The sequence below is a fragment of the Rousettus aegyptiacus genome, unplaced genomic scaffold (genome assembly GCF_014176215.1).
Source record: "Rousettus aegyptiacus isolate mRouAeg1 unplaced genomic scaffold, mRouAeg1.p scaffold_m13_p_1, whole genome shotgun sequence".
Lineage (NCBI taxonomy): Eukaryota > Metazoa > Chordata > Mammalia > Chiroptera > Pteropodidae > Rousettus > Rousettus aegyptiacus.
Window position 1 is genome coordinate 137,592,834 of NW_023416284.1, and position 26,135 is coordinate 137,618,968.

The 26,135-nt window shown below is 43.6% G+C and overlaps 1 protein-coding gene across 1 annotated transcript; it reads left to right on the forward strand.

Annotated features, from left to right (window-relative positions):
• The first annotated feature begins 21,057 nt into the window (after positions 1-21,057).
• Positions 21,058-22,934, forward strand: POU3F2 (POU class 3 homeobox 2). Its single transcript, XM_016152006.2, has one exon. The coding sequence runs from the start codon at positions 21,251-21,253 to the stop codon at positions 22,580-22,582; it is 1,332 nt and encodes a 443-aa protein (XP_016007492.2). The 5' UTR covers positions 21,058-21,250; the 3' UTR covers positions 22,583-22,934.
• Positions 22,935-26,135: the final 3,201 nt, after the last annotated feature.

A 26,135-nucleotide genomic window follows, 5' to 3' on the forward strand; every position in this document is an offset into this window, starting at 1 on the left:
TGACAGTAATACAATCATAGTAGGGGACTTTAACACCCCATTGACACCAATGGACAGATCTCCCAGACAGAAAATGAAAAAGGAAACAGTGACCTTAAAAGACACACTAGACCAGGTGTATTTAATTGATATTTTTAGAGCATTTCATCCCAAAGCAGCAAAATATACATTTTTCTCAAGTGCGCACGGAATATTTTCCAAGATAAACCACTTGTTAGGCCACGAAACAAGTCTCAATAAATTTAAGGAGATTTAAATCATGTCAAGTGTCTTCTTTGATCAAAGTGATATGAAACTAGAAATCAATTACAAGAAAAAAACTGAAAAATACACAAATATATGGAGACTAAATAAGATGCTACTAAACGATAAATGGGTTAAGAATGAGATCAAGGAAGAAATCAAAAGACACCTTGAAACAAATGAAAATGAAAATACAGTGACTCAAAATCTATGGAACACAGCAAAAGTATTCCTAAGGGAAATTCATAGCAAAGAGGCCTACCTTCAGAAAAATTGTAAATTAACAAACTAACCTCACACTTAAAGGAACTAGATAGAAAAAGAAGAACAAACAAAGCCCATAGAGAACAGAATGAAGATAAGAATAAAGATTGGAGCAGAAATAAACAAAATAGTGACTAAAAAAAATACAAAAGATCAATGAAACCAAGATCTGGTTCTTTGAAAAGGTAAACAATATTGATAAACCTTCAACCAGACTCATCAAGAGAAAAGGAGAGGACCGAAATAAATAAAATCAGAAATGAAAGAGAAGTGGCAACTGACTTCACAAAAATACAAAGGAGTATAAAAATATACTATGAACAATTGTATGCCAACCAATGGACAATCTGGAAGAAATGGATACATTCCTAGAAACATACAATCTCCCAAGACTGAGTCAAGAAGAAACAGAAAATTTGAACTGACCGATAACTACTAATGAAATCGAATCAGTATTGAAAAACTCTCAACAAACAGAAGTCCCAGACTGATGGCTTCATGGGTGAATTTTTCCAGTCAAAGAAAAATTAACACCTACTCTTCTTGAACTATTCCAAAAAATTCTAAACGAGGAAAGGTTTCCAAGTTTTTTTACAGGCCAACATTACCCTGATTACAAAACGAGATAAAGACATTACAAAAAGAAAATTATAGGCCAATATTTCTGATGAACATTGATGCAAAAATCCTCAGCAAAATATTAGCAAACTGAATTCAGCAATACATTTAAAATATCACACACCAAGACCCAAAACCATAAAACTTCAGAAGAAGTTTTTAAATAAATTGCTACTAGCAATTTATTTTTGGACATATGTCCACAGGTAAGGGAAGCAAAAGAAAAAATAAACAAATGGGACTACATCAAGCTGAAAAGGTTTTGCCTAGCAAAGGAAACCATCAACAAATGAAAAGACAACTGACTGAATGGGAGAAGAGATTTGCTTATGATACATCTGATAAAGGGTTAATGTCCAAAATGTATAAAGAACTCATACAACTCAACAGCAACAACAACAACAAAACAATTTAATTTATAAATGGGCAGAAGACCTAATTAGATATTTCTCCAAAAAGGAAATACAGATCGCTAATAGACACATGAAAAGGTGCTCAATGTCACTAATTATCAGAGAAATGCAAATTAAAAACACAATGTGATATCATCTTACACCTGTCAGAATGGCTATCATCAATAAATTAATAAATAAGTGTTAGCAAGTGGAGAAAAGAGAACCTTCATCCACAATTGGTAGGACTGCAAATTGGTATAGGCAACTATAGAAAACAGTTCGGAGGTTTCTCAAGAAATTAAAAATAGAATTACCTTATAACCTAGCAATTCCACTTCCAAATATTTATCCAAAGAAAACCAAAACACTAATTTGAAAAGATATATACACTTTTATGTTCACTGCAGCACTATTTGCAATAGCCAAGATATGGAAGCAACCTATGTGCCTATTAACAGATAATTTGATAAAGAAGATGTGATACATATATATACAATGGGATATTACTCAGCCATAAAAAAAATAAAATCTTACCATTTGCAACAACATAAGATAGATCTAGAGGGTATTATACTAAGCAAAATAAGTCAGACAAAGACAAATACCATATGATCTCACTTATATATGGAATAGAAAGAACAAAATACAGAAACAAAACAAAAACAGACTCATAGATACATAGAACAAATTAGTGATTGCTAGATGGTGCTGTGGAGTTAGGTGTAAAAGGTGAGGGTATTAAGAAACACAAATTGGTAGTTACGAAACAGTCATGGAGATGTGAAGTACAGTATAGGAAATATAGTCAAAAACACTTTAAGAACTATGTATGGTGCCAGGTGGGCACTAGACTAATCAGGGAGATCACTTTGTAAATTATATAAATGTATACCCACTAAGCTATACACTTGAAACTAATATAAAATAATACTTAATGTAAAAAAATAAAAATAAATAAAAAATAACATTTATAAATTTAAAACACACATATGCACACACATATATTCATGGGCAGTCCTCACTTTGAACAGTAGTATAGGAATGACAATTTAACCTTAAACATTGCTCGGACCTTAATAATTAATGAAAAAATTCATTGATTAATTCCACCGAACGTTTAAAGAATTATTACCAACCCTTCTCAAACTCTTCCAAAAAGATAAAAGAGGAGGGAATGCTTTCTAACTCATTCTGTGAAGCCAGTGTTACCCTGAAACCGAAGCCAAACAAAGACATCACAAGAAAACTACAGACCCTTTAAAATATAAATATAAAAGTCATCAATGAAATACTAGTAAACTGAATCCAGCAGCATATCAAGTGATCATACACCATGACCAAGTTGGATTTGTTCCTGGAATGCAAAGTTGGTTAAACATAAAAAAACAATCTATACACCATATTAATAGAATAAAGGTAGAAAAAACACACATAATTTCCTCAATAGACATAGAAAAAATCATTTAACAAAACTCATCATCCTTTTATTATAAAAACACGGAACAAATGAGGAATACAAGAGAACTTTCTAAATCCGATTAAGGAAATCTATGAAAAACCCACAGATAACATCATATTTAATGGTAAAAGACTGACAGCTTTCCTTCAATGTTTGAAATAAGACAAGGCTATCCTCTCTCATTCAATATATTACTGGAAGTGCTACCTAAGGCAATTAAGCAAGAAAAATAAAAAAAGGCATTCATATTTAAAAAGGAAAAGGTAAATTTTTTTCTGCTCATAGATGATATAATCTTACATGTAGAAAACACGAAGGAATTTACCCATTCAAAAAATACTATTAGAGCTAATAAATAAGTTTTTAAAGTTGCAGGATACAAGATTAATATATAAAAATCATTTGCATTTCTGTACATCAGCAATAAGTAACTTGGAAATAAAATTTAGAAAATAGTTTTATTTACAATAGCATTAAAAAGAATAAAATACTTAGGAATACAGTTAACCAAAGTACAAGACTTGTTCACTGAACACTATAATGCATCGATGACATAAATTAAAGACCTAAAGAAATAGGAAGATACCCATTTTCATGATTGGAAGATTTATTGTTAAAATGGTAACACATCCCACAGTGATCTACAGATTCAACGCAATTTGTATTTAAATTTCAACTACCTTTTTTCAGAAATAGTCAAACTGATTTTAAAATGTATTTGTAATTGCAAGAAACACAGACTATCTAAAACAGTCTTGAAAAGGAAGAATGATTTAGCAATCACACCTCTTAATTTCAAAACTTACCACAAAGCTACAATAATCTAGACAGTGTAGTCCTGGCAAAAGGATAGACATACAGACCAATGAAACAGAATCAAGAATCCAGCTGAGGCCACTAATGGCTGAGAACTAAAGTATTTGTGCCAAGAGCACTCCAGCAGCTGGGGCAACAGGTCTCTCCTTGAAGAGGAATTGGAACAGCATATCCCTGTGTCCACCTTGCCGGTGCATGTGATTACATTAAAATTTAAAATTTCTTTTCAATGAAAAACACCTTGGATTATATTAATAGGCAGAAAGCAGAAAGGGTGAAGATGTCAATGATGTTTATAACTGATAATTACTAATATCTAGAACATTAAAGGACAATGATATATAAACAGCTCATTTATAGAAAAGGAAGCTCAAAAGCCTAACAAGTATAACAAATATGCTCACATATAATCAGAGAAAAACAAATTAAAATAACAAATAAAATAATAAGAAGAAACACGTCATTCTTATAAGACTGGCAGAAATGGGAAAGCTGGATAACATCAAGTTGGCAAGGATATGAGGACAGAGCAAGGTAGCCATATATCCCAATTTGTCTGAAGCAGTTCTGGTTTATTTTATTGTCCAGCATAATTATTAACACCTGCTTTTATTGTCGAAAGTATCCTCATTTATACAATAAATCACACAGTTTCCCTGGGATAGAGGAATCATAATACACTACTGATGTAAAGGTAGACTAGCATAGCCATTTGAGAAAACAACATGGCACAGTATTCAATCAAATAAAGTATTTGATGCACAAATTTCCACCTGGTTATCTGGAGATGACAGATGATAGATAGATAGATAGATGATAGATAGATAGATAGATAGATAGATAGATACATACATACATACATACATACATACATACATACTAAATAGATACATACATACACACACACACACACACGCACACACACACACACACACACACACACACACACACACAGAGCAGGGTGGATGATAGAAACTCTCATATAAGCCCTTAAGAAAACAAGTAATAAACTGGTCATTGTAGCATTATTCGTGGTGGCAGAGTTAGAAGCTATCTGAGTATTTATAACTGAGAAATTTAGAAGAAATACAAAAGATGTAAACATAATAGCATAGATAGCATAGATGTATCATAAAGACAGTGCTGAGTAAAAAAGTATTTTTTTAAATACCATGACAGTATAGTAATATGATCCTCACTTATACTATTACACTATTGTATAATTCTCTCCACTTGACTGTATTTGGGACTTGAGACTATGCTGGGATGTCAGTTCCATGATTATTTTATATGGCAAAGATAAAGGGATTGCACTGATGTAATTAAGGTCCCTCATCAGTTGGCTTTGATTTAATCATAAAGAAATCAGTCTGAGTGGGTATGGTCTAGTTACCAGAAGTAGATATCTTTAACATTACAGCTCAAATCAGTGTTCCTAAAAGACGGTGGTGAAGGGAAATTCTCCTAATAGGAAGAAATTAGAGCACTATATTTGCCACCTTCATCAGGGCTAGATTTGGCCAAAGATATGGGTTTGATTCATAGGCAGTAGCTAATAGTTTGGTTTGATTGTTGAGGACAAGGTAAGACTATTGATGGCAAGAAATACTAAGGAAGAGGTTTGTAGATAGACCTACAGAGTATAAACGGGTGTGAAGATGTCTGGTCTTCAAAGGGCATCCACTGCAGATAAGGCTGTCAATTATTAGGTGGACATGATAACACATGTGATAGACCCCAGGCAGCCTCTTCCTCAACTACTCCTCAACTACATGCTTGTTGAATGAAGGTACAAAGTGGTCGTGACAGCAGCAGTAGAGACTACGCATGGGTTCAACAACATGCCTTATCTGACACTGCCATTTCAGGGTGCACGAACTGCCAACCACAGACACCGGTGCTAAGCACTCCCAATGGCCCCAGTCCCTGTGTGTACCAGCCAGCTGCTTTGTGTTATGCTGATCACATCAAATTCCTTCCTTCATGAATGTGGCAACAATTTGTCCTAACTGTAATGTGCATACATTTTAGAAATGGATTTTCTTTGTCTTTACTCAACACTTCTGCCAGAACCATCATTGTGGACTTATAGAAAGCCTTATTTACAATATTCGGTGCAAAATTGTTAACCCCATACAATATTACTTTTGACCAAAGAACCTAACACAACAAAAGAAGTATAATAATGAGCTCATATCCATGGAATTCACTGGTCTTACTGCAATCTCCCATCACTTAGATGCAACAAGCCTGAGAAAATGGTAGAATGATGTATGAAGAATCATTACTGCACCAATTAAGAACATCCTGAAAGTTTAGAGCTGTCTTATAAAAATATCATATGCTTTGAATCAGTGACCAACACATGATGCTCTTTCCCTGTTGGCCAGAATACGGGGATCTAGAAATCAATGTCATTCTTCCATCTGGTGATCCACCAGCATAAGTTTTTCTTTCCAGCCTCACAATTTTGTGCTCTGCCGGTTTCGAGGTCTTAGTTCCCATAGGAGGAGTGCTTATACCAGTAGACACAAAAATTGTTCCATTGAACTGAAAATTGACACTGGCACTTGTTCATTCTAGGTTCCTCAGGCCATTGAGCTAATAGGAAAAGAAGGGGATTATTCTAATGACTAGGACAAGTGACTCTGACTAGCAAAAAGAAATTGGGCTATTGCTACACAATGCGAGTAGTGAAAACAGGGGACCCAATGGAATGCCTCTTAGAACTTCCATTTCCAAGAATAAAAGTTAATGGAAAACTGAAATAATAAATTAAAAAGGTAGAACCACTAAAGATTAAAACCTTTCATAAATGGAAGTATGAGTCCTTTGGCTAGGTTAAAACTAGCCAAAGTGCTGGTTGAAAGCCAAGAACCATGGAATGGGTAGTGGAAAAAGAACATTACAAATATCAACAATAGCCTGGTGACTAGTTCTAGGAACACAGACAAATAGCAGCTATACATATTTTATTCCTCTCATATATATACATGTATTTATTCACATACATATATATAATTTTATATAAGGAGTGTTGGTATTAGTTAAATTTGCAATTTAGTAACTGAAATACAGGAGTAATTAGTCACCTGTACATGGAAACAATACCTGTTGGAAAATTGAGTCTCCTTTGAAGTAGAGGTGGGGCAAGACAGTGAGAGCATCTTGTAAAGGATAATTGCAACTTACTATCCTTCAGTAAAGTTGTTCTTGTACAAAAGTTCTGATATGTGTAGAAGCATATTATTACACTTTGTCCTTTAACTTCAAACTTTCCCTCTAGATCTTGCTTTGTAAAACTAAGGCTGCAATTCTTCAGACTACTTTGTCAGCTGGATTCTTATTAAATTATGTCAAAAAAAAATGTTGGGGGGCGGAGCGGGCGGTTCTAGAGAGAGACCAGAAGACAGGGATAGGACAGAGGAACTTGATCCTTTTAATTTGCTTGTCAGTGTCACACAAGCAAAGGTATTTCACCCTGGCAGCAGCATTGTGTTTCAACCTCCAACTTTTTATGCAGCCTCCTCAGTCTTGCCCCTCTCAGAAGCACTAGCAACAGCTGCCAATGCTTCCTTAGATTTGAGTCTCAACTCTTCAAGATTATTCCCTTTACTCAAGGTATTAGTACTGAGTAGCACTCCCTCTTCAGAAGTCTGAGTCTCAGCTCCCTGAGGCTCCTCCACCAAACTTTAAAGTTTTAATAACGCGAATATTTTATATTTGTTCCCCCAACTCTACAGTTTGCTGCAGTTATTACCTCTATTTTTCATTAGTCTTTGCTTTTTGTATTTTCAGCTCTCCAACACCTGTGTAATCAACTCCTTATGTTAAATTCTCTGTTGAAATACCTAGTGTATGTTTTTTTTTAACCTACTGGAGCTTAGCTGATACACACATAAAGAAGAACTATGAAGAAATTAGAAGCAACAGATTACATGTACACACGGCACCACAAATATATATTAAATACATAGTACAGAGTGAAAAATCAAGAAACTGATGCATGGGAATAAAGGAGGAGGAAGGAAGGAAGGAAGGAAGGAAGGAAGGAAGGAAGGAAGGAAGGAAGGAAGGAAGGAAGGGAGGGAGGGAGGGAGAAAGGCTTTGCATGAACCAATGCATCACAAACTAAGATGTATGGTTAACACAACCGTCCTCCCTTAAGAGTATGAGAATCGTAAGAGTCATGATTGTTTTCAATTCAAGTGACAGAAACTCAAACTAACTTGGGGGGGGGGAGCAAGAAGTGATTTTTATGTTTACATAACAACAACAACAACAACAAAATCCAAGAGTAGACTTTAGGCAAAGTTAATCCAGGAGCTTGATTATATCATCTTCTATTATTCTGCCTTTTGCTTTTCCTTGTATTGGTTTCTCTCAAGCATATTCTCTCCACAACAGAGTTCCTAGAAGATGAAGGTTTATACCTCAGAACTTTAACACTTTTTTTCCCTTCTTCATCATTCTGGCCAAAATTATGAGGCTAATGTTCACTGGTGTTGATGGGCTTGCTCAGGTCATGCGCACTATGGGGTATGAAAACTTTCATTAGCTAGCCACAGCCATTGTCCCCAGGGGGTGGGATCAGGCTCATGGAACCTGTTACTAGAAGAAGTGAATTTTCCAATACAACACCAATCCAATTAAAATATTTTCAACACTGCTCAATTACTAATAAAGAATTCTACAATAGCACTGTTTTTCCAGGAAAAAATTTTATATCTGGGTAGATCATAGAGGTAGAGCTGGTCCTTAAAGAGAGGACACAGAAGGTGACTCATGACCACGTGGCTATATTTTAGGAGTGCTGCAAATTCCTCTTGCCTTAAATATCTTCCCCATCTGCCAACCACAGCCTTAAATTCCAATTTGAGATTCATTGTTTTGAGCCTATAATATGGACCCTCTAAGCTGTGTTGGAAAAACATGTAAATGCCACTTAGCATTTATCAGCTTTTAACACCTTGGTATTGATTACCTTATCAGATTGATGATGACAGGGAAGGCAACAGTCAGGAGTCCCTTAGAGGAAAGAGTCTAAATGGGTTAAAATGTCACAAAGGGCTGACCTGGAACCTGTGTGGCCAGGGTGATAGGGAAGAGTGAGGAGAAGGGTGGCAGGTGATAGGACACTTGAGACAAATCTGTCTGATTTATAATCTCTCTTGGTAACAACACAACCCACAACACCACTTAATTATATCTTAGAAGGAGCATCTTATGAGAGGATATTTGGGAAGTTAGTCTTTTCCCCTAACAACTTCCATGTTGGAGACAGCATCTGTCCTAAGTTTGCATAAAGAGGGGAGATTTTTAAATAGAAGATGATTACCAGGAAAAACATCTAAGAACTCTTTTGAAGTACTTCCAGCTTCTAATCATCTAAAAGTTAAAGAAAGATATCCCTAGGACCTTCGTTCTTTTCTAATGACATGAAAGTTCCAGTATCTAAAAGACATTTTTTTTTTTCCGGCTAATACAGTATGAGATAGAGCAGTACCCCAAAGCTAGCTTCCCATACGATTTGGAGCAAGATATTGTTTTCTTTATAGTGTTTCAGTTTTGTTCCCTTTATTACTAAATTTCCTAACTTACTAGGCCTCATCTTCCTAAAAAAAAAAATTATTGCAGTGTATAGCAACAAAAAACTTCCCAAACCTTTAGTAAACAGATGGAAAGAAAGGAAAGAAGGAAGGAGGAAAAGAAAGAAGGAAGGAAGAAAGGAAGGCAGGTAGGAAGGAAGGAAGAGATGGAGAGAGAGGGAAGAACTCATTAAACTATTTGCAGTGATTTTCTGTGGGAAGGAAAATAGGATGAAGATGACGGTAGTAAAAAAGAAAACATGTATTCTGTGTATTTTATTATTGCCTGACTTTTGTTTACAGTGATCAAGTATTCATGATTCCTTTTTGTGATTAAGAATTTAGGAAAATTTGTACTTAATTGATTCTACTAACTAGAAGACATTTGTTCTCACATTGAGATTAAATTTGAGGGGACTGTGGCCTAGATAAATGCTGACCACATAGAGAAAACGCGTATCCTGCAAATGTCACTGCTGGCTGAATTAAGCTTTCAAATAATACTCAAATGATATAAAACCAAGCTAAATAAAAATGCAAACTACTCCAATTCTTTGTTACAGTCTTTTTTTTTCTAAAAAGAATGAACTACTGCTGTTCTTGAAAGTGTCATAAAGATACAGGTCGGTTATGCTGCTCCCCTGGATGAGTTTAAGTTGGTAATAAATGGTTTTCTGAGAGGTTTGAGTTAAAGCTCTTATGTAAATAGAGAGAGGCTTACATAATGCTCTTTAAACTAGAACTTTGAAGACAATCTGCAGTAGGCATATGAAATCTGTCTGTGCTGCAAATGGCATCTGAAAACTAACAGGAAACCATCCAAGACGTGATTTAAGAAAACAGGGAGAATAAACATGCACGGTGCAAGCTTCTGATCAATCATTTAACCAAACCTCAACCATGACCAAACAGAGAATACGTACGAGGTGTGCCTTGGGCTTATAGTAATGCTACTAACCAAAGCAACGCTCAAGAGTAACGTTCATTGTAAATTTCTATGTAAAATTCTCCGGGGACTGGAGCCTTGCTTTCGGCCGTTTCCTTCCCTGAGTGGTTCGTGCATCATCTCACGCAAGAGGCTAAACTAGTATTGATTTTCCAATTTCTAAAAAGAGTAACCATTTCGAGCCAAGGCACGCCGGGGGCTGGGGAAGGTGGGGGATGGAAGGGGGCGGTGTCTGTGTAAAGCAGAAACTCTTCAAACAGAAAGCGCTGCAGCGAGAGGAAGGGCGAGCAAGCGTGAGCGAGCGGCAGCTTCTTTGCCCAGGTAGATGGGCAGGGAAGCTCCTGCCTCAGCAGTTGCGACGTTGTAATTTTGAGGACCTGCCAGGAGAGACGTTTCTTGACCAAGAGAGATTTCTGTGTTTTGCGGGAAGGCAGGACGGACCATCATCTATCGGTTTTCATTCGCGTTCCCCACCCCCCATCCCTACGCCTCGGCTTCGGAGCCCGTCAGCCTGCAGCAGGGAGGGAGTGTGGCGGGAGGGAGCGAGCGCACGCGCGGGTTTTTAAACGTCGCCAAACTTTCCAGAAGCCCCGGGCCTCGTCTGATTCGGTGCGAGCGCCCCTCCGGGACTCGGAGCCCAGCCCCGCCTCCGCGCAGAAGTGCGCGGAAATTCGCGAGTCCCAGATGAGTGGTGGGCTAACTTTCAGGTCTAGTCCAAGCCCGAGATTGGGCTCGGAGTTCGCTCAGTCACTACCAAGCCTGAGCATACGGTCGGCAGCGTCCAGGGGGCGAGCGGCAGAGGGGACTCGCCCGGCTCGGAGCTGCAGGGAGCGTCCTCCCAGCCGCTGCCTTTTGGGCGTGGCCCCCCTCCCCGCCCCTCTCGGCCACCGCCTTCCCTCCCAACCGTCCCAAGGAAAAGGGACCCCGCTGGCAGAGCTCCCTCCTCTGCCCGCACCTGCTAACTTTCCTAACATCCCCCTTCCTCCGCCACGGAACACACGATTTACGACCGTGTAGACCCGCGCTCACGCTCCCCTGCCCTTTTCCCCAGAAGCCTGAAAGTGGCTGAATGGAAACACTGACACGTGAAAACTCTATTCTGAGTGACTTAGAATCCCCCGCCTTGAGGTTTTAATCTTTCTGGGCTCAATCCGCCGGGTACTCAGGGCAGCTGTCCGAAAGGTCCCCGTCATTCTCTATCATCCCTGGGGAAGGTGAGGCGTGAAGGAAGGGGCTGGAGGAAACGTGAGAGGTCTGAGACCACACGGAATAGCCCAGCGGAAGCTCCGAACCATAATCCCAGGAATTGAAGTCCTTGTGCATTGTTTCCAAGCCAAATACACATAGCAGCTTTATTCGGAGCCATGGGACCCCCAAGTCGTGTCAGGAAAAGAAAGAAAGGACGCGCCACCACCTACCATCTGTCCTGGGACTTGGAGGGAACGGGGGTACTCTTCGACCTAACCCTGCCCTTTCTCTGCCCCCCTTCATCAGCAATAAGTTTTCAAGTATGGGAGACCACCCCCACTCCAGCCTACTCCCCACCCTGTGCCGACGCCCGCCAGGTGTTCACCCCAGACAGGGTCAGACGGAGGCTGAATTGGCTTTCTAGGTGTCTGGTGTCTGTGGCCAGTGTAGTGTGAGAATTCGAAATGTCAGGTCACTGCTGGGGTAGATGACAGACAAACCTCTTCGCGAAGGAAATGAGTGTCCTTGCCTTGGCCTTTGGTTGTTCCTTCCCTAACAAACCTTTTTCCTTTTCTAAACACAACACTGAGGATCACTTGCATCCTTGCACTTCTAGTTTAGCCCTTTCTATTCTAAAAGGGTCCGAGGTGCATTTGAGCTGGACTTGCCTCCCTTCCGTGTCCTTGCGGGATTCTTATGCCTAGTTTTCCTGTGCAGAGACACCGTCTAGTGGCCTAGCCTTCTTGGGGCATCTGCAAAGGGTCCCTGTGACATTCCATGTCTACTTGGGGACAGCGCACCAAGCTCCCTGCTCTCCAACTACCACTGTCAGTAAAAGGTGAACAATGAGGATAATTCTTTATAATGTGACCTCCAACCTGAGGGCTCTTCCTGCAGAAGCCAACACGGAAAAAGGAAAGGAAAACGGTGGAAATGGTGGCTGGACAACCCTGAAATCTGACCTCGAAAAATGAAAACCCTCAACTAGTGCCTCTCCCCATCTTACATTGTATTCCTGAAACCCGGAAATGAAAATGGAAATTGTTTGATGTATGAGGAGACATTATCTAATTAGGGCGTAAGAAATTTAATCTTTCCAGCATGCAGGTCATATAATTAATGTTAATTTAACGCTCAAATTCTCAGTCATTAATTTTTATTCTCTTAAATGCAGTTTGGCAGGGGCCCCTGATCCATGGCAATGGATTTTACTGAATGTGAGAGCACACTTGGTCTTAGGAGTGACTCACTGCAGACCTTCCCATCCCAATAACAAGATCACATCATGTATGCATTATTAAGCCACGTAATTGAACGGTCCATAGTTTGCATATCAGACTATTAAAATAATGTGTTTTGCTTTTCTCCGAACACGTATTGTTTAAGCCTCTGCGAATATGTGGCGATTCTGATAATTATCACTAAATTACTGCAAATGTTCTCTTCATTAACATGATTTCTTTCAAGCATTTTTTAAAATGTGAATGTTATTATGTATTAAGGAACTTCTTACAAAGTTGTGTGAACTTTTTTTAAGGGACTTATTACTGGGAAGGAAAGGATTTATTTTAATGGAGGAAGAAGAGAAATACTTTTAAATATGCCTTTCAAATGGCTTCCTGCAGTCAAATAAAAGTTTCTGGTTTTTCAGGCAGTTTCTAGGCAAAAGGCAGAAACAGAGAGACAGACAGACAAAATGAATGATTTTTTAAAAAGTATCCTGTCCCCTTTGCTGTAGATAATTTGTCCCCACAAATAAAAATTTTTTTGCCTGAACTAGAGTAATATTCTCCACTTTTAAAAGTACCAACTCAAAATTTTCTAAAGCTAACAGCTCGCAATTAACTAAATATTGCTGTTTTCTCTCAGCTAATCTGAGCTATACTATTGGAGAAAATTCTAAGCTGTAAAGAGCCTGTATTGTAACCTTCCCTTCACACAGTTTTCAAAGTTGAATAGCAAGACATTAAAAAAAAAAAACTACTGCAAAATAAGAGTCTCTTCTAAATGTGAGTAATTTGCATCTACATTCTTCCTAGCAAAATTTTCCTTTGAGTGATTTTTTTTTTTTTTAACTAATAACAAACAGGTCATTCTGCCGCTGGTATTCTCTCGCCTTCCCTGTACAGAGTCGGCGCCGCGCGCAGGTCGCTGTCCTCCGACGGCACTTCCAATGCCTAAACTTTGCCATCTGTCCCGGTCAAGATGGGGTTTCACCTGCCGGGAAAGTCTCACGAATTCGAGAAAATTGTGAGATTTTTTTTTTTACCCCTAAAACAAAGTACATCTGGAAAAGAGTGGGGCCGAAAGCGAGTGTGGGGGGGGGGGAGGGGTGCGCCTGGAGCGTAGAGAAGTGGCTGGTGCATTCTGCCAACTCCAGCAGTAACCTGCTTGGCCATTCCCTGCGTGGCTGTACACTCCCTCCCCTTGCTCTGTGCGAGGATCCTCCGGGACCCTTCCTGAAGCCCGCAGTCAGTTCTTCGGGGAAGGTGTGAGGGGTGCCAGGCCCCGGGAGGCACTTTTATTTTGGCTGAGAGGAGAGAAAGCTGCTCCCAGGCCCAAGGGAGGCGAACTGAGCCCTTCTGTTTGGATTTCCCTCCTCGCTATAGCAACCAGCAGCATCAGGACAAAAATGCGCCCTCCCTGGACAATGGCCCGGCCTCCTGCTTCTCACCCTCGTCTTCCTAACCCGGATCGCAGCCAGGACTTGCCTTGGAGCTCAGTGGCTCAGTGGCCGGGAATGGCCCCACCCCCACCCCGCTGCGTTCCCCTGCAGTCCCTTCGGAGGTCAGGCCAGGGCGCGGGGACGCCGCATCCGTTTCTCCCTACCAGGCTGATCCCCCACCCACCCCATACAGGCTGATACCCGGACACAGAACCTCCCGGCGGAGCTCAGGGGCTCCCACAGCGGAGTTCTCTGCAGGATTGTGTGGGTGGTTGGATGGCCCTGAGTTACAATTTCCAGCCTTTTTCAGGGGAAAAAAATTAGTAGCACAATGCACAAAGCAGACTACTCCCTCTCCCTACCATCCTCCACTCCACACACACATTCTCATCCATATAAGCATCCTAAACCACAGTCCTAGGCATGATCTCTGACTTTCTTTCATTCTCCCAAGGTTAATTAAGTTGCCTTCCACGAACTGTGCTCCCCGCCTATTCATTATTCTCTCCCTCTGACCTAGGGCGTGAATATGATCAGGCCTGTGACACGGCGTGTCCTGTTTTCCTATTTTGCATTTAATGCTGGGACCCGGCTGCCCTAGATTACCATCGAAAACTCGCAGGAAAGACATGAGGAGTGAGCAGATCTCACTGCTCCATCCTGCCTAAGTCATCTCTCTGTGTCTTCTTCCGGACAATGCCAGCCCCTACGTTCCAAGAACCCATGTGAGGAAACCTGTCTGAAAGAAAGAAAGAAAGAAAGAAAGAAAGAAAGAAAGAAAGAAAGAAAGAAAGAAAGAAAGAAAGAAGGAAGGAAGGAAGGAAGGAAGGAAGGACGGAAGGAAGGAAGGAAGGAAGGAAGGAAGGAAGGAAAGGAGGGAGGGAGGAAGGAAGGAAGGAGGAAAGGAAGGAAGGAAAGGGAAAAAAAGTAAAGTCAGCTCTGACTTTATGAAGTCCAAAAATGCCTAGAATGACAGTTCTGAAACTCTAAGTCTTAGGAGAAGGTTCTGGCCCACAGTTATTACCTCTGCGATTAACTGCTCTCTAGAAAACCCTTCCCCTGTGCACCGCCCCTTCCCCGCTGGTTGCTGTCCCTGGGACGCTAACAACACAATTGTTAAGTGCATTCATACACTTTAGAAGGGATTTGCATTCTTGCTCTGTGCAGCCCGAATAAGAAATCCGAAGTTCAGCCTCACCCAAATGCAGCCTTGTTTCGCCCAGCGAGGGAAACCCAGCCCTCACCCTCAGACACCGCACCAATCAAATAGCTGAGGTCGTTCTTCCCTGTGCCTGTGCGCAGGTGTGTGCGGGGGCTCTCACCTTCTGCTTCTTAGATTGCTTCCGAGAATAAGAGAGGAAAAGGGACTGCGGCAAGAGCTTCATCTCAGTACATCTCCAAATGCTTTAGAGCTAAGGTGGTTTCTGTTGAAATCACTTTAATTTATAAAAGAGCTGTCATTCCTTCCTGGTGACCAGCCATCCACCTGCTTTAAGGCAGGTAAAATTGGGGGCGGAGGAGGCACCTTCAAGTTCCATTTTTGGGAGATCGTTTAACTGTTATTCCTTTGAAAAACGAAATTTCAGAAGGGAACTAGGAGCCATCAATCCTCTAGTGTTCTGTTCCTGATATTTCAATATAAACAAGCTGTATTAACTCCAGATAGAATTTACTGTGCACACTAATGGAATGTGTCCTTTATGCTTTCTCTTCAGTAAGGCCTCATATTCACCACTCAAAATTTAGCAGGCTTCCTTTGATAAATTTCTCAAAGTAATTCCTGAAACAGCTAGACTGCCTGGGTGATGTGGTTTTAGAAGTCTTCAAGCCTCGCCTGCCTATAAAATATTCGCTTTTGGACTACAAAGGGAGGGGGTCATTTTAAATGACAAGACTCAGAACTGGAAGAAAAAGGAAAGAGATTAATATCCATGAATTCAAATAATTTCATTTCAAATACTCAACTTAGAACATTACATCTCACTGCTTTACACAGAAGTGAAGATAAAATAGAATCGTCTGTATGTGAGGCGTGGACAACAAAATTGTCAAGCATATGAAGAAGGGGAGTTTCAACTTCAGAAAACTTTTCCTTCTTCAAGGCCACTTATGGCATGGAGACAGATGCACATTTAGAAACTTGTAAAATGTATGAATAGATAGTAAGATATAAATCTATATGGGATTTTTTTAAATTCAGGAGACAATGTGCTGCTACATAGTTAAAGATGTTAATTTCTGTCCTTTTTTAAGGTAAATGTTTATTGTGCTTCTCACAAGAACTGGCAACTTGGAAATGCATTTTCCATGCTTCTTATAAATGCATCCCAAGCCTGCAGTTCTTGAAGCTTTAAGGAGGTTTTCATTAAAGCAGCCAGCTGCCTCTTTGTGTGGATTGGCTGTTTAAAGCTGCAGCTCTGAAGAGGGAGCCTCAGTTTTGACACCCTGTAGGCCCTCAGCAAAGAAGTTCCATTCAAAAATAGGGGTGACCTCCACCAAAAAAAAAAAGACAGCTAATGGGGGCTTGAAAGGGAAAAGAAAGTACAGGAATGAATGATTGGGACAAGGAGGATGAAGAGGAAGAGAAGGAGGGGGGGGATTAAGCCAATCCTCCTCCAAGGTGGATACATTAGAAAAGAAAACACAAGGAGGCAATTTTACCCAAGTTTAAACTGCCTAAGAAATTTTACCTAAGAACATTTTCATTTCCCAATTTCTATTATCATGGGACTACATAGATAATAAATAATGGGACTACATAGATAATAAATAAATATCAAATGAATATCATCTTACCTCTATTTTAATAACCACGTCCTTTCAGCTCAAGGAGAGGAGTGATTATGGTGGTCTTCCTGTCGAGTTATGGTATAGAGAAATATTTAAATACATGATATTTTACATATGGCGTGAGTGTGTTTGCTAGATGAATAAATTTAAAAGTCAGAGTTCAAGTTTAAGTACGTGGATTGATCCAACTTCTATTACTCAGGTGAAGACTTTGGGGGCCTTGGGTCAAGGTGCTGAGGGCTAATGAGACAGGCTCACCTCACTCTTTGGAGGAGTATGATGTGGGGATAAATATGAGTCTTTTGGGTTTAACTCTGGTTAGTTGAGTTGTTTCCTCTCCCTGAAGCACACCAGGGCAGGAGGGAGTCCTCACCACTTCTTCAACCAGTCCAAGTCAGGATACCGACTGAGTAGAGCCCTTCCTTGGGACCTAAGGGAAGGAGATGGGCTGGCACTCTTGCCAGGATCTCTTCTCGTGGTTCCTGGAGCCTATTCTTGAGGAAGGGGCCCAGGGGACCCTGCAGTCCACGCCTGAGGCAGCGAAGCCTGCACGAACCGCCTCCTCAGCCATTGTCCTAGAGAGTGATCTCGGGGATCTGTGCTGGAGTGAGGGAGACATCGAGACACCTTGTCAGTTCAAAGCATTTTAGGGTTGTTTGAAATCCACTCCACGTCAACGTAAGCAGCCTCTGTATTTGAACAGCTGCTTTGAACAGTGAAAGGGAATGAGCTGAATCAAAACCTGGAGGTGTCTTCCCGAGACACCTTCAACGTGCTTTTATGCGGGTGGAGAAAGGCAGGCAGACTGGCAGATTCTGCCCTGGTGAGGTCAGCTGCAAAGAAACGTGCAGGCAACGGTGGGAGGAAGGAAAGAAGAGAGAAGCCCCCATCTGGAGTTAAAATCTCCAAAAGCCCAGGTTCTCGGAGCCCCAGAGAGGCGCCGCGCCGAGAGGCAGACAAGAAACCCAGGCTTCTCAGGACCCGGCGTTCGCGCCAACCGGGCCACTGGCGACTGGCGGGAGGCAGGAGTGGCTCTAGAGGGAGGTGGTGCCCAGAGCCACCGTGTGCGCCCAGCCCAGCCTGCCCAGCGATTGGCCAGGCTCTGGTGGTGGGAGTGGGATGAGTAGGCTGAGGCCCAGGGGTAAGGCATTGCTTTGTGTACTTCCGAGGATTTACTGGGTGTATGAATCTTGTAGAACTACCAGAGCTTATCCAGTTGGGATCGTTTCGGCTCTGTTGCCTGCCAGTGAAATGAGGCGGGGGTGGAGGGTGGAGTGGAGACTAGGAACGTCAACATGGGATGGATCTCGGAGCAGTAATCGCCAGGGAAGTCCCCTTGCAAATAGGAAGTTTTGATGTACACGTGTAGCCTATTCTTGCCCACCCCCACACCAGCGCCCTTTTGTCCGGGGTTGGGGAGGGAGGGAACAGAAGGATCGAAGAGAGGGAAGGACTTTAAAACTGACTCCAAGCCTAGCTGCCTCAGTTCCCTAATATATACGTCTGGAAATCTTTTTCTTCCCTCGAGTGTATCGCCCCATCGGCTGTAAAGGGCCTTGTCCCTTGAGAAATGTGAAATCAAATCCAGAGAAAAATAGATATCTTCCCCGGAAAGGGGAGGGAGGGGAGCTGCTGAGTATCTGGACGCGGCCCTTCCCGGCGGCTGGATTATTCGTTCTGCAGGAGCTCTGAGTCTCCAAGCAGGGAGTGGGGAGGAGGAGAGGCGGGGGCTGGAGTGTAGGGATAAGAGGGGCGCAGGGGGCCAGGACGGGACGCGGCTGGCTAGCGGCTCGTTAGCTCCTAAAGCCTCAGGGGAGTCGCGCGCCCAGCGCCGAGTACTAGGGGCCGCCAACGGGAGGAGGCGGTACTGCTGGGCGCCTAGTCATTCGGTTCTCAGTCGAGGAGCTGTGGGGGGCCGGCTGTGGAGTCTGCACGCTCCGGGGCTTGGACTTTTTCCTTTTCTGGAGCTGGGCAAAGTTTCGGAATTCTTAGCAGCCCCCAGGCGCACAGCCGGAGTGACTCCGCGCTTGCGCTGGGATCAAGCGCCGCATGATGTGTGTCCTCGCCTCGCCGCGCGGGTGCGCGCGTGGGAGATGCAGGTCCGTCCCGCTGGCGGCCTGTGGGCTCGCCCCTCCCCTAACCATTTCACTCTCTCCCACACACACGCTCATAAACACAGGGCACGTGGAAATTCTCAGCCAAAGCGCCTTGCCCCGGCGGGTGCTCAGTGTAGTGATTTATAAACAGCTCAGCCACTCCCCGAAGAGCTCCGCTCCTCGTTAGTCATGATGAATTCTCTGGCCCACTCTACTTTGCTGTCTAGATTAAGATACTCAGAGGCCCCAAAGCGCCCCCCCCTCCCCGTGCGTTGATTTGGCTTCCTTCACAAACCCACGACCGCCAGCAGCGCTAGAGTAAGAGCTACAATGTGCAGGGCCAAGGGTGAGAGATGGGGAAGCGATCGAGTTTCTTGGGGTCTTTTACGCCCTTCCCGGCAGCAACTTTTAATTCGCCTCGCAGCATAGGCGCCGCCATACGCTTGGCCCTGCGTGATGGTCGAATGCTTCAGTCTGGGTCCGAGCCCGGGCCTCTTCTAGCCAACTCCCAGGTTCCAAAAGGCTGCAGTCACCTGCTCCCGGCGCCTAAGGCACTGACGGCGCGACTCGCTCGCGCTGGATGGAGCGGCGCCGCCAGCGCACGGTCCCGCAGTCTTACTCTTGGTGTTCTTAGCTGAATGCTAAGAAAGGAGCCTCACCAGCTATTGCCGGAGAGCTGAGATAGACCAATCCCACCCGCTGGCGTCTGCAGAAGTTACTGATTAGAAAGGTTCCCCTAGCATCAGTCCATCTTCCTTCACACACTCTTCCTCTTCTTCGAAGCAGCTAACGGAAAAGTTGTATCCAAGAGCCCCAAGAGAAGAAAGAAGCGCGCACGCAGCCAGGGTGACACGGCTTCTTGGGGCGGCCCTTGGTGCCTCCACGACATTGAGAGGCTAAGGACCACTTGCTAGCGCTCCCATAGCCTCGCACAACGCAAAGGTCTGCGCGCCGGTTCCCAGTTTTCTAAACCAAAAACTGTGCGCACGCCCTAGTGTAGGAATCTCATAGACTTTTAGAGTTTTGTTTTGCTTTCAGTCCGGCCCGCTGCGCTGTCAAAGCAGACAACTCCGTGCCTTAACAGGAATCTCTCACAAGCAGATGCGCGGGCTAGACTGCCTCTCATGGGGGCCTCTTGTGGAGGGGCTGGGATACAGTTGGGCCTGGAACCTAAAAAGAAGAGAGCCTGCGCTAGTGGCAGGGTGGAGGGTAAGAAGAGGACCTTCCTTATTAGGGGCAAAAGTGTCCTCACGCCCTGGAGCAAGAAGTACATGGGCCCTGAAATTCTACCCGTGAGGGGGAAGTAGACTTCAACTGGGGACAAGTCTGGCTTCTGGCTCCAGGTTTAAGAGACGCTTATGTGAGTGTGTGTCACAAGGTGAATAAAAATCGGAAGCCCCCGGGTTAGGGGCAACTCGGCCTTTTTCTTACTTTCTCCTTCTTTACCACCCCACCGCCCCAGATCTATCGGGAAAAGGTGGACCGACACCCCCAAGTTTTCCAAGTAGCTGTGACCTAGAGTGCGCCGGGGCCGGCCCTGCTCCCCCATCCCCCAACCCCCCGCCCGGCTAGTCTGCTGGGGAGACAGATGGGGGGCGGGGCCCATCCAAGAGGGGCGGAGGAGACCGGGGGTGGGGGAGAAAGGGAGGTGAGATCTAAGAGAATCTGAATAAGGTGGAGAGGGGGCACCAGAGGAGGCCTATGAGGACTCCGCGCCCGGGGAGAGGAGGAGGGGCAGCTGAGCGCCAATCAGTTGCGCCGGCCTGGGAGGTTGCTAGTGGTATCCACGTAAATCAAAGGGCGCGGAGCCAATGGGAGGGGGCGGAGGGGGCGGGGCCCAGGCGCGTGCCGCTGCGAGCCGGTTCTGCCAAGAGAGCGGGAGAGAGCTGGAGAGAGCAGCGAGAGGGGGGAGCGCGGAGCTAGTCTGAGAGTGAGCGAAGCAAGGAGGGAGAGGAGGAGAAAGAGAGCGAGGGCGGGCGGGAGGCGACGGCGGCGGCAGCAGCAGTAATAGCAAGAGCAGCAACAGAAGGCGTCGGAGCGGGCGTCGGAGCAGCCCACTGGGGGAGAGAGAGAGGAGAGAGAGCGAGCGAGCGAGCGAGCGAGGAGAGGAGCCCGAGGCGAAAAAGTAACTGTCAAATGCGCGGCTCCTTTAACCGGAGCGCTCAGTCCAGCTCCGAGAGTCATGGCGACCGCAGCGTCTAACCACTACAGCCTGCTCACCTCCAGCGCCTCCATCGTGCATGCCGAGCCGCCGGGCGGCATGCAGCAGGGCGCAGGGGGCTACCGCGAGGCGCAGAGCTTGGTGCAGGGCGACTACGGCGCGCTGCAGAGCAACGGGCACCCGCTCAGCCACGCTCACCAGTGGATCACCGCGCTGTCCCACGGCGGCGGCGGCGGGGGCGGCGGCGGCGGCGGCGGGGGCGGGGGCGGCGGCGGGGGCGGCGGCGACGGCTCCCCGTGGTCCACCAGCCCCCTGGGCCAGCCGGACATCAAGCCCTCGGTGGTGGTACAGCAAGGCGGCAGGGGCGACGAGCTGCACGGGCCAGGCGCCCTGCAGCAGCAGCACCAGCAACAGCAACAACAGCAGCAGCAGCAGCAGCAGCAACAGCAGCAGCAGCAGCAACAGCAGCGGCCGCCGCATCTGGTGCACCACGCCGCCAACCACCACCCGGGGCCCGGGGCATGGCGGAGCGCGGCTGCTGCAGCGCATCTCCCGCCCTCCATGGGAGCGTCCAACGGCGGCTTGCTCTACTCACAGCCCAGCTTCACCGTGAACGGTATGCTGGGCGCCGGAGGGCAGCCGGCTGGGCTGCACCACCACGGCCTGCGGGACGCGCACGATGAGCCACACCACGCCGACCACCATCCGCACCCGCACTCGCACCCACACCAGCAGCCACCGCCGCCGCCGCCCCCGCAGGGCCCGCCAGGCCACCCCGGAGCGCACCACGACCCGCACTCGGACGAGGACACGCCGACCTCGGATGACCTGGAGCAGTTCGCCAAGCAGTTCAAGCAGCGACGGATCAAACTGGGATTTACCCAAGCGGACGTGGGGCTGGCGCTGGGCACCTTGTACGGCAACGTGTTCTCGCAGACCACCATCTGCAGGTTTGAGGCCCTGCAGCTGAGCTTCAAGAACATGTGCAAGCTGAAGCCTTTGTTGAACAAGTGGTTGGAGGAGGCGGACTCGTCCTCGGGCAGCCCCACCAGCATAGACAAGATCGCAGCGCAGGGGCGCAAGAGGAAAAAGCGGACCTCCATCGAGGTGAGCGTCAAGGGGGCTCTGGAGAGCCATTTCCTCAAATGCCCCAAGCCCTCGGCCCAGGAGATCACCTCCCTCGCGGACAGCTTACAGCTGGAGAAGGAGGTGGTGAGAGTTTGGTTTTGTAACAGGAGACAGAAAGAGAAAAGGATGACCCCTCCCGGAGGGACTTTGCCGGGCGCGGAGGATGTGTACGGGGGGAGTAGGGACACTCCACCACACCACGGGGTGCAGACGCCCGTCCAGTGAACTCGAGCGGGGGGAGGGGCAGAGCATGGGGCTCCCCCTCCCCTTCGATCAACGAGCCTTTCCCGGGCCCCTTGTTCCCTCTCTAACTTCTGATTGTTCTTTTATTTTTAATTATTATTTCCTTGTCCCTTAAAAAGAACAAAAATAAGGAAAACAACTAAGGCACCGGACTATCCTTTAAACGGTAGCAGGTGTAAAGATGTGTTTTGACCTTTACAGGCTAGTACCCAGGCAATGGAGTGGAGTATCTCATAGAGAGAGTGAGGAGAGAGTGTGGAGAAACAGAGAGAGAGGGGACAGAGGAGAGAGAGACACACACAGAGAGACAGGCAGACAGAGAGACAGAAAGTGAATGAATGAGTGAGTGAATGAGTGAATGAGTGAGTGAGACACAGAGGGAGGGAGGGAGAGAGAGAGGTGAGATAAGTACCTGACAAAACTAAAGAAATTACCAAAAAATAAAGAAAAAAGAAAATCCAGCAAGCCGTTATAAATACAAAACACAGCTTCCTGATGCTAGGAGTTGGCACATGCTGCTGTGTTTATTTAATGCGGATCCCCATCAGGAAAGAGGAAAAAATACACACATTCTTTGATGTAGGCAAAATCTAACCACATAAATTTGCACTGCAAGAAAATTGAAGTTTACGTAAATTCATGAACATAATTTTCTTTCTCCCGCAGTTAATTTCGAAATTACTGGGGTTTGTGTTTTGTTTTGTTTTATTCAGCGGAGAGAGTTGAAGCCAGCTCTTGGCCATTCTCCATTTCGAACATTCTTGTGTAGCCACTTGTTCTTACTGTTTGTGAACTTTGGTTACCTTCAAATCCCTTCTCCCTTATATTGGTGTAACTTTTATTTGCTCTTTATTACCAAAGCAAAAACTATTGGCTTCATACAAAATAAATAATTATCTGCTTTCAGGAAATGTGCACAGTCTACCGTTTTATCCAAGGTGAGAATCCGGTTGGGAATCCAAAAATGAGAGTCGAGCATTGGCTTTTGTTACCAGCCGCAAAGTAAACTTCATTTTCAGGCAGTGTTTCTGGGGGTGGTTGCAGAGGAGAGAAAAAGAAAAATCGATAGTGAGTGACTGATTGCTTCATTTTATCAAGCGGGCCCATTGTGAAAGAGCTCCGTGGAACCATGGAGGTTAAATATATTTCCAGAGTTGTCCAACAGAAAGAAAGTGGCACTTTGAAGAAAACTAGGGAAATATATATCTTCAGACACCCCCTGTATAGTTCTCTGCCTTCAATTTTAATAACTTCATTATGAGGAATTATTTGTGCTCACAGCAGCAGTTAAACTTTGTTCCTCTAATAGCTTTTTAAAAAAAACATAAAGAAAATTATATGAGAACTTAATGGTGTATGCCTATACTGTATTTCTTAGCACACAAATACCCACATGAATACAGAGAATATTTGCGCTCTAGACTGGTTTTGTCTTCACTAGCCCATTTGTTTATCAAGTCATATTTAAGGTCTCAGACCTTCTTCTCTTGTTCTCTTGTAATTTATTACAGAAAATACCAGTTTGACTTGGACAGCTTTCCCCCCTCTTTCACTAAGGAAGCCAAATGAAGTGGGAAAAAAATGCTATTTTCAATCCTTTTTCTCCCTTTGTTAATAGTTTTAAGTGCATTTTGACCTATCTTGATGGAAAATGGTTAACTCTCATAACAAAAGACTCTACTGGGAAGTGTAGGTATAAAACAAAAAACAAGAAAACAAAAAACCCTGTAACTGTATTAAAATAAATGCCATTAAACTGTGATCAGTTAAAATATTGAAAAATAATCAGCACAAAAGGGCGCAAAAAGGGAAACCACTTTATTCATCTTAAAAGATCGGGGCTTTTTTCCTGGTTAGGTATTAGGTAAATTTTTATTTTAAAAAATTAAATCTCAGTACCATAAAATTATGGTTCAGCATCAGATTAGCATTGCACTCAGTAGTTAAGGTTTTAGGAAATATGCTTTATAGTGTCTTTTCAAATACCTGTGATTGTTTCATTTTCAGTGTTTTTGCAAGATAAATGATGACTTATAATGGGCATATTTATTTGCCTGTATTTCATTTCCACCAACGAATGTCACAGGAAGAATGGCACGAAGCTGCTTCGGGGTGCATCACAATGCTTGTTCCTGAGGTGTGGGGACTGGCCTTTAGTGAAGCAATCCAGAGCAGGCAAATAGCCAATGGTAAAGGGAGGAAATGAATTTTCAGATTCTTATTACCAAGTGGGTAAGGTTAGAAGCTGGAGTTCAGAGGATGTGTCTATAGCTCCTCTAATTCCCAGAGGTTTACTAAGATGAAAGTTACCACTGAACCTTACCACTATGTATATATGTTTAATATCTGTCTTTTGAAATGCAGAAATAGTTTAAATGTTTCTTTGTCTATTTTTCTTTTTTTTAATGCTACCCAGGGAAATATTTTCATATCATTTTTAAGTGGCCTGCCTCAATGTATATTTATTTCTTTTAAAGCAAAAACGTTCTGGAAACTGTTTTACTGTAGCTTTAAATGAGTAGGTGAGCAAAATCTATATGGGATGTAATTTTTTTGTTCAGTCTCTTTAAAAATACTTTGTTTTGGTACATTTGGTTGTGCTTGTGGGGAAAATAAAAACGCAGAGATCCTTATATATTTATGTTAAAGTAATATTTTATTATCTACATAAAACAGAAGTGCACAATACCTTCATAGTTTGTTCTAATTATTGAAATATCTTTATTTTATTTTTAAAATAGTGCCAAGTTTTAAGGGGAAAAGACCCTAGACCTTATACTGACTGAGTTAAGTTGTATGTAAAATAGTTCCCTTCCTTAATACTTCATAAAGTTTTGGAATAAATTTTATGCATATACTGCCAGGTTTCACGTTTATAACTTTCAGAGGCTTTTTAAAATTGAGACTACTGTTCGGATTCACTTTTTTCCCCCAAAACAATCAATCTCAAACCTTTCAATTTAATACTATACCTGTAGCATTAAATTGAAATGGTCATTGGGTTTCAGCTTCAATTTGTTTGCCATTTCATGGTCTGACAAAGAGATGTTTGTCCCTTTTAAATATATGCAGATATCCCTGCATTTTCTTTCCATGTTAGCTTTACCTTATACAATTTCACTTTTTTGGAGCGATCAATGGAACTAGGTGGACTTTAATCTTTCCTCACATGTCCTCACATAATTTGGGATCTACAGCAAAGTAAGGCTTAGTTAAGGGGGTTATTCTTTTTAGTAGTTAACAAATATCTTTCAACAAAGAATAACTCTGACAATATGCAATATGTGTGTTTACCAAGTGATAGAGATAGATCCTATATATTCCTATCAGGTTTAAAAACAAAGATGGATTTTGCAATGGTTTATACAGTAGTGTCTATTTCTCATCAGGCAAGCAAACGACCTCTAAAACAATTAAAAAAAAAAAAGAACGTATGGGAGCACTCAAGACTGTGGTGCTAATAGAAGATTGTTTTAGATAGTCTTAGATGGAACATTACATTCACTAAAATCAGTTTTAAGGTTAGTGAGAAATC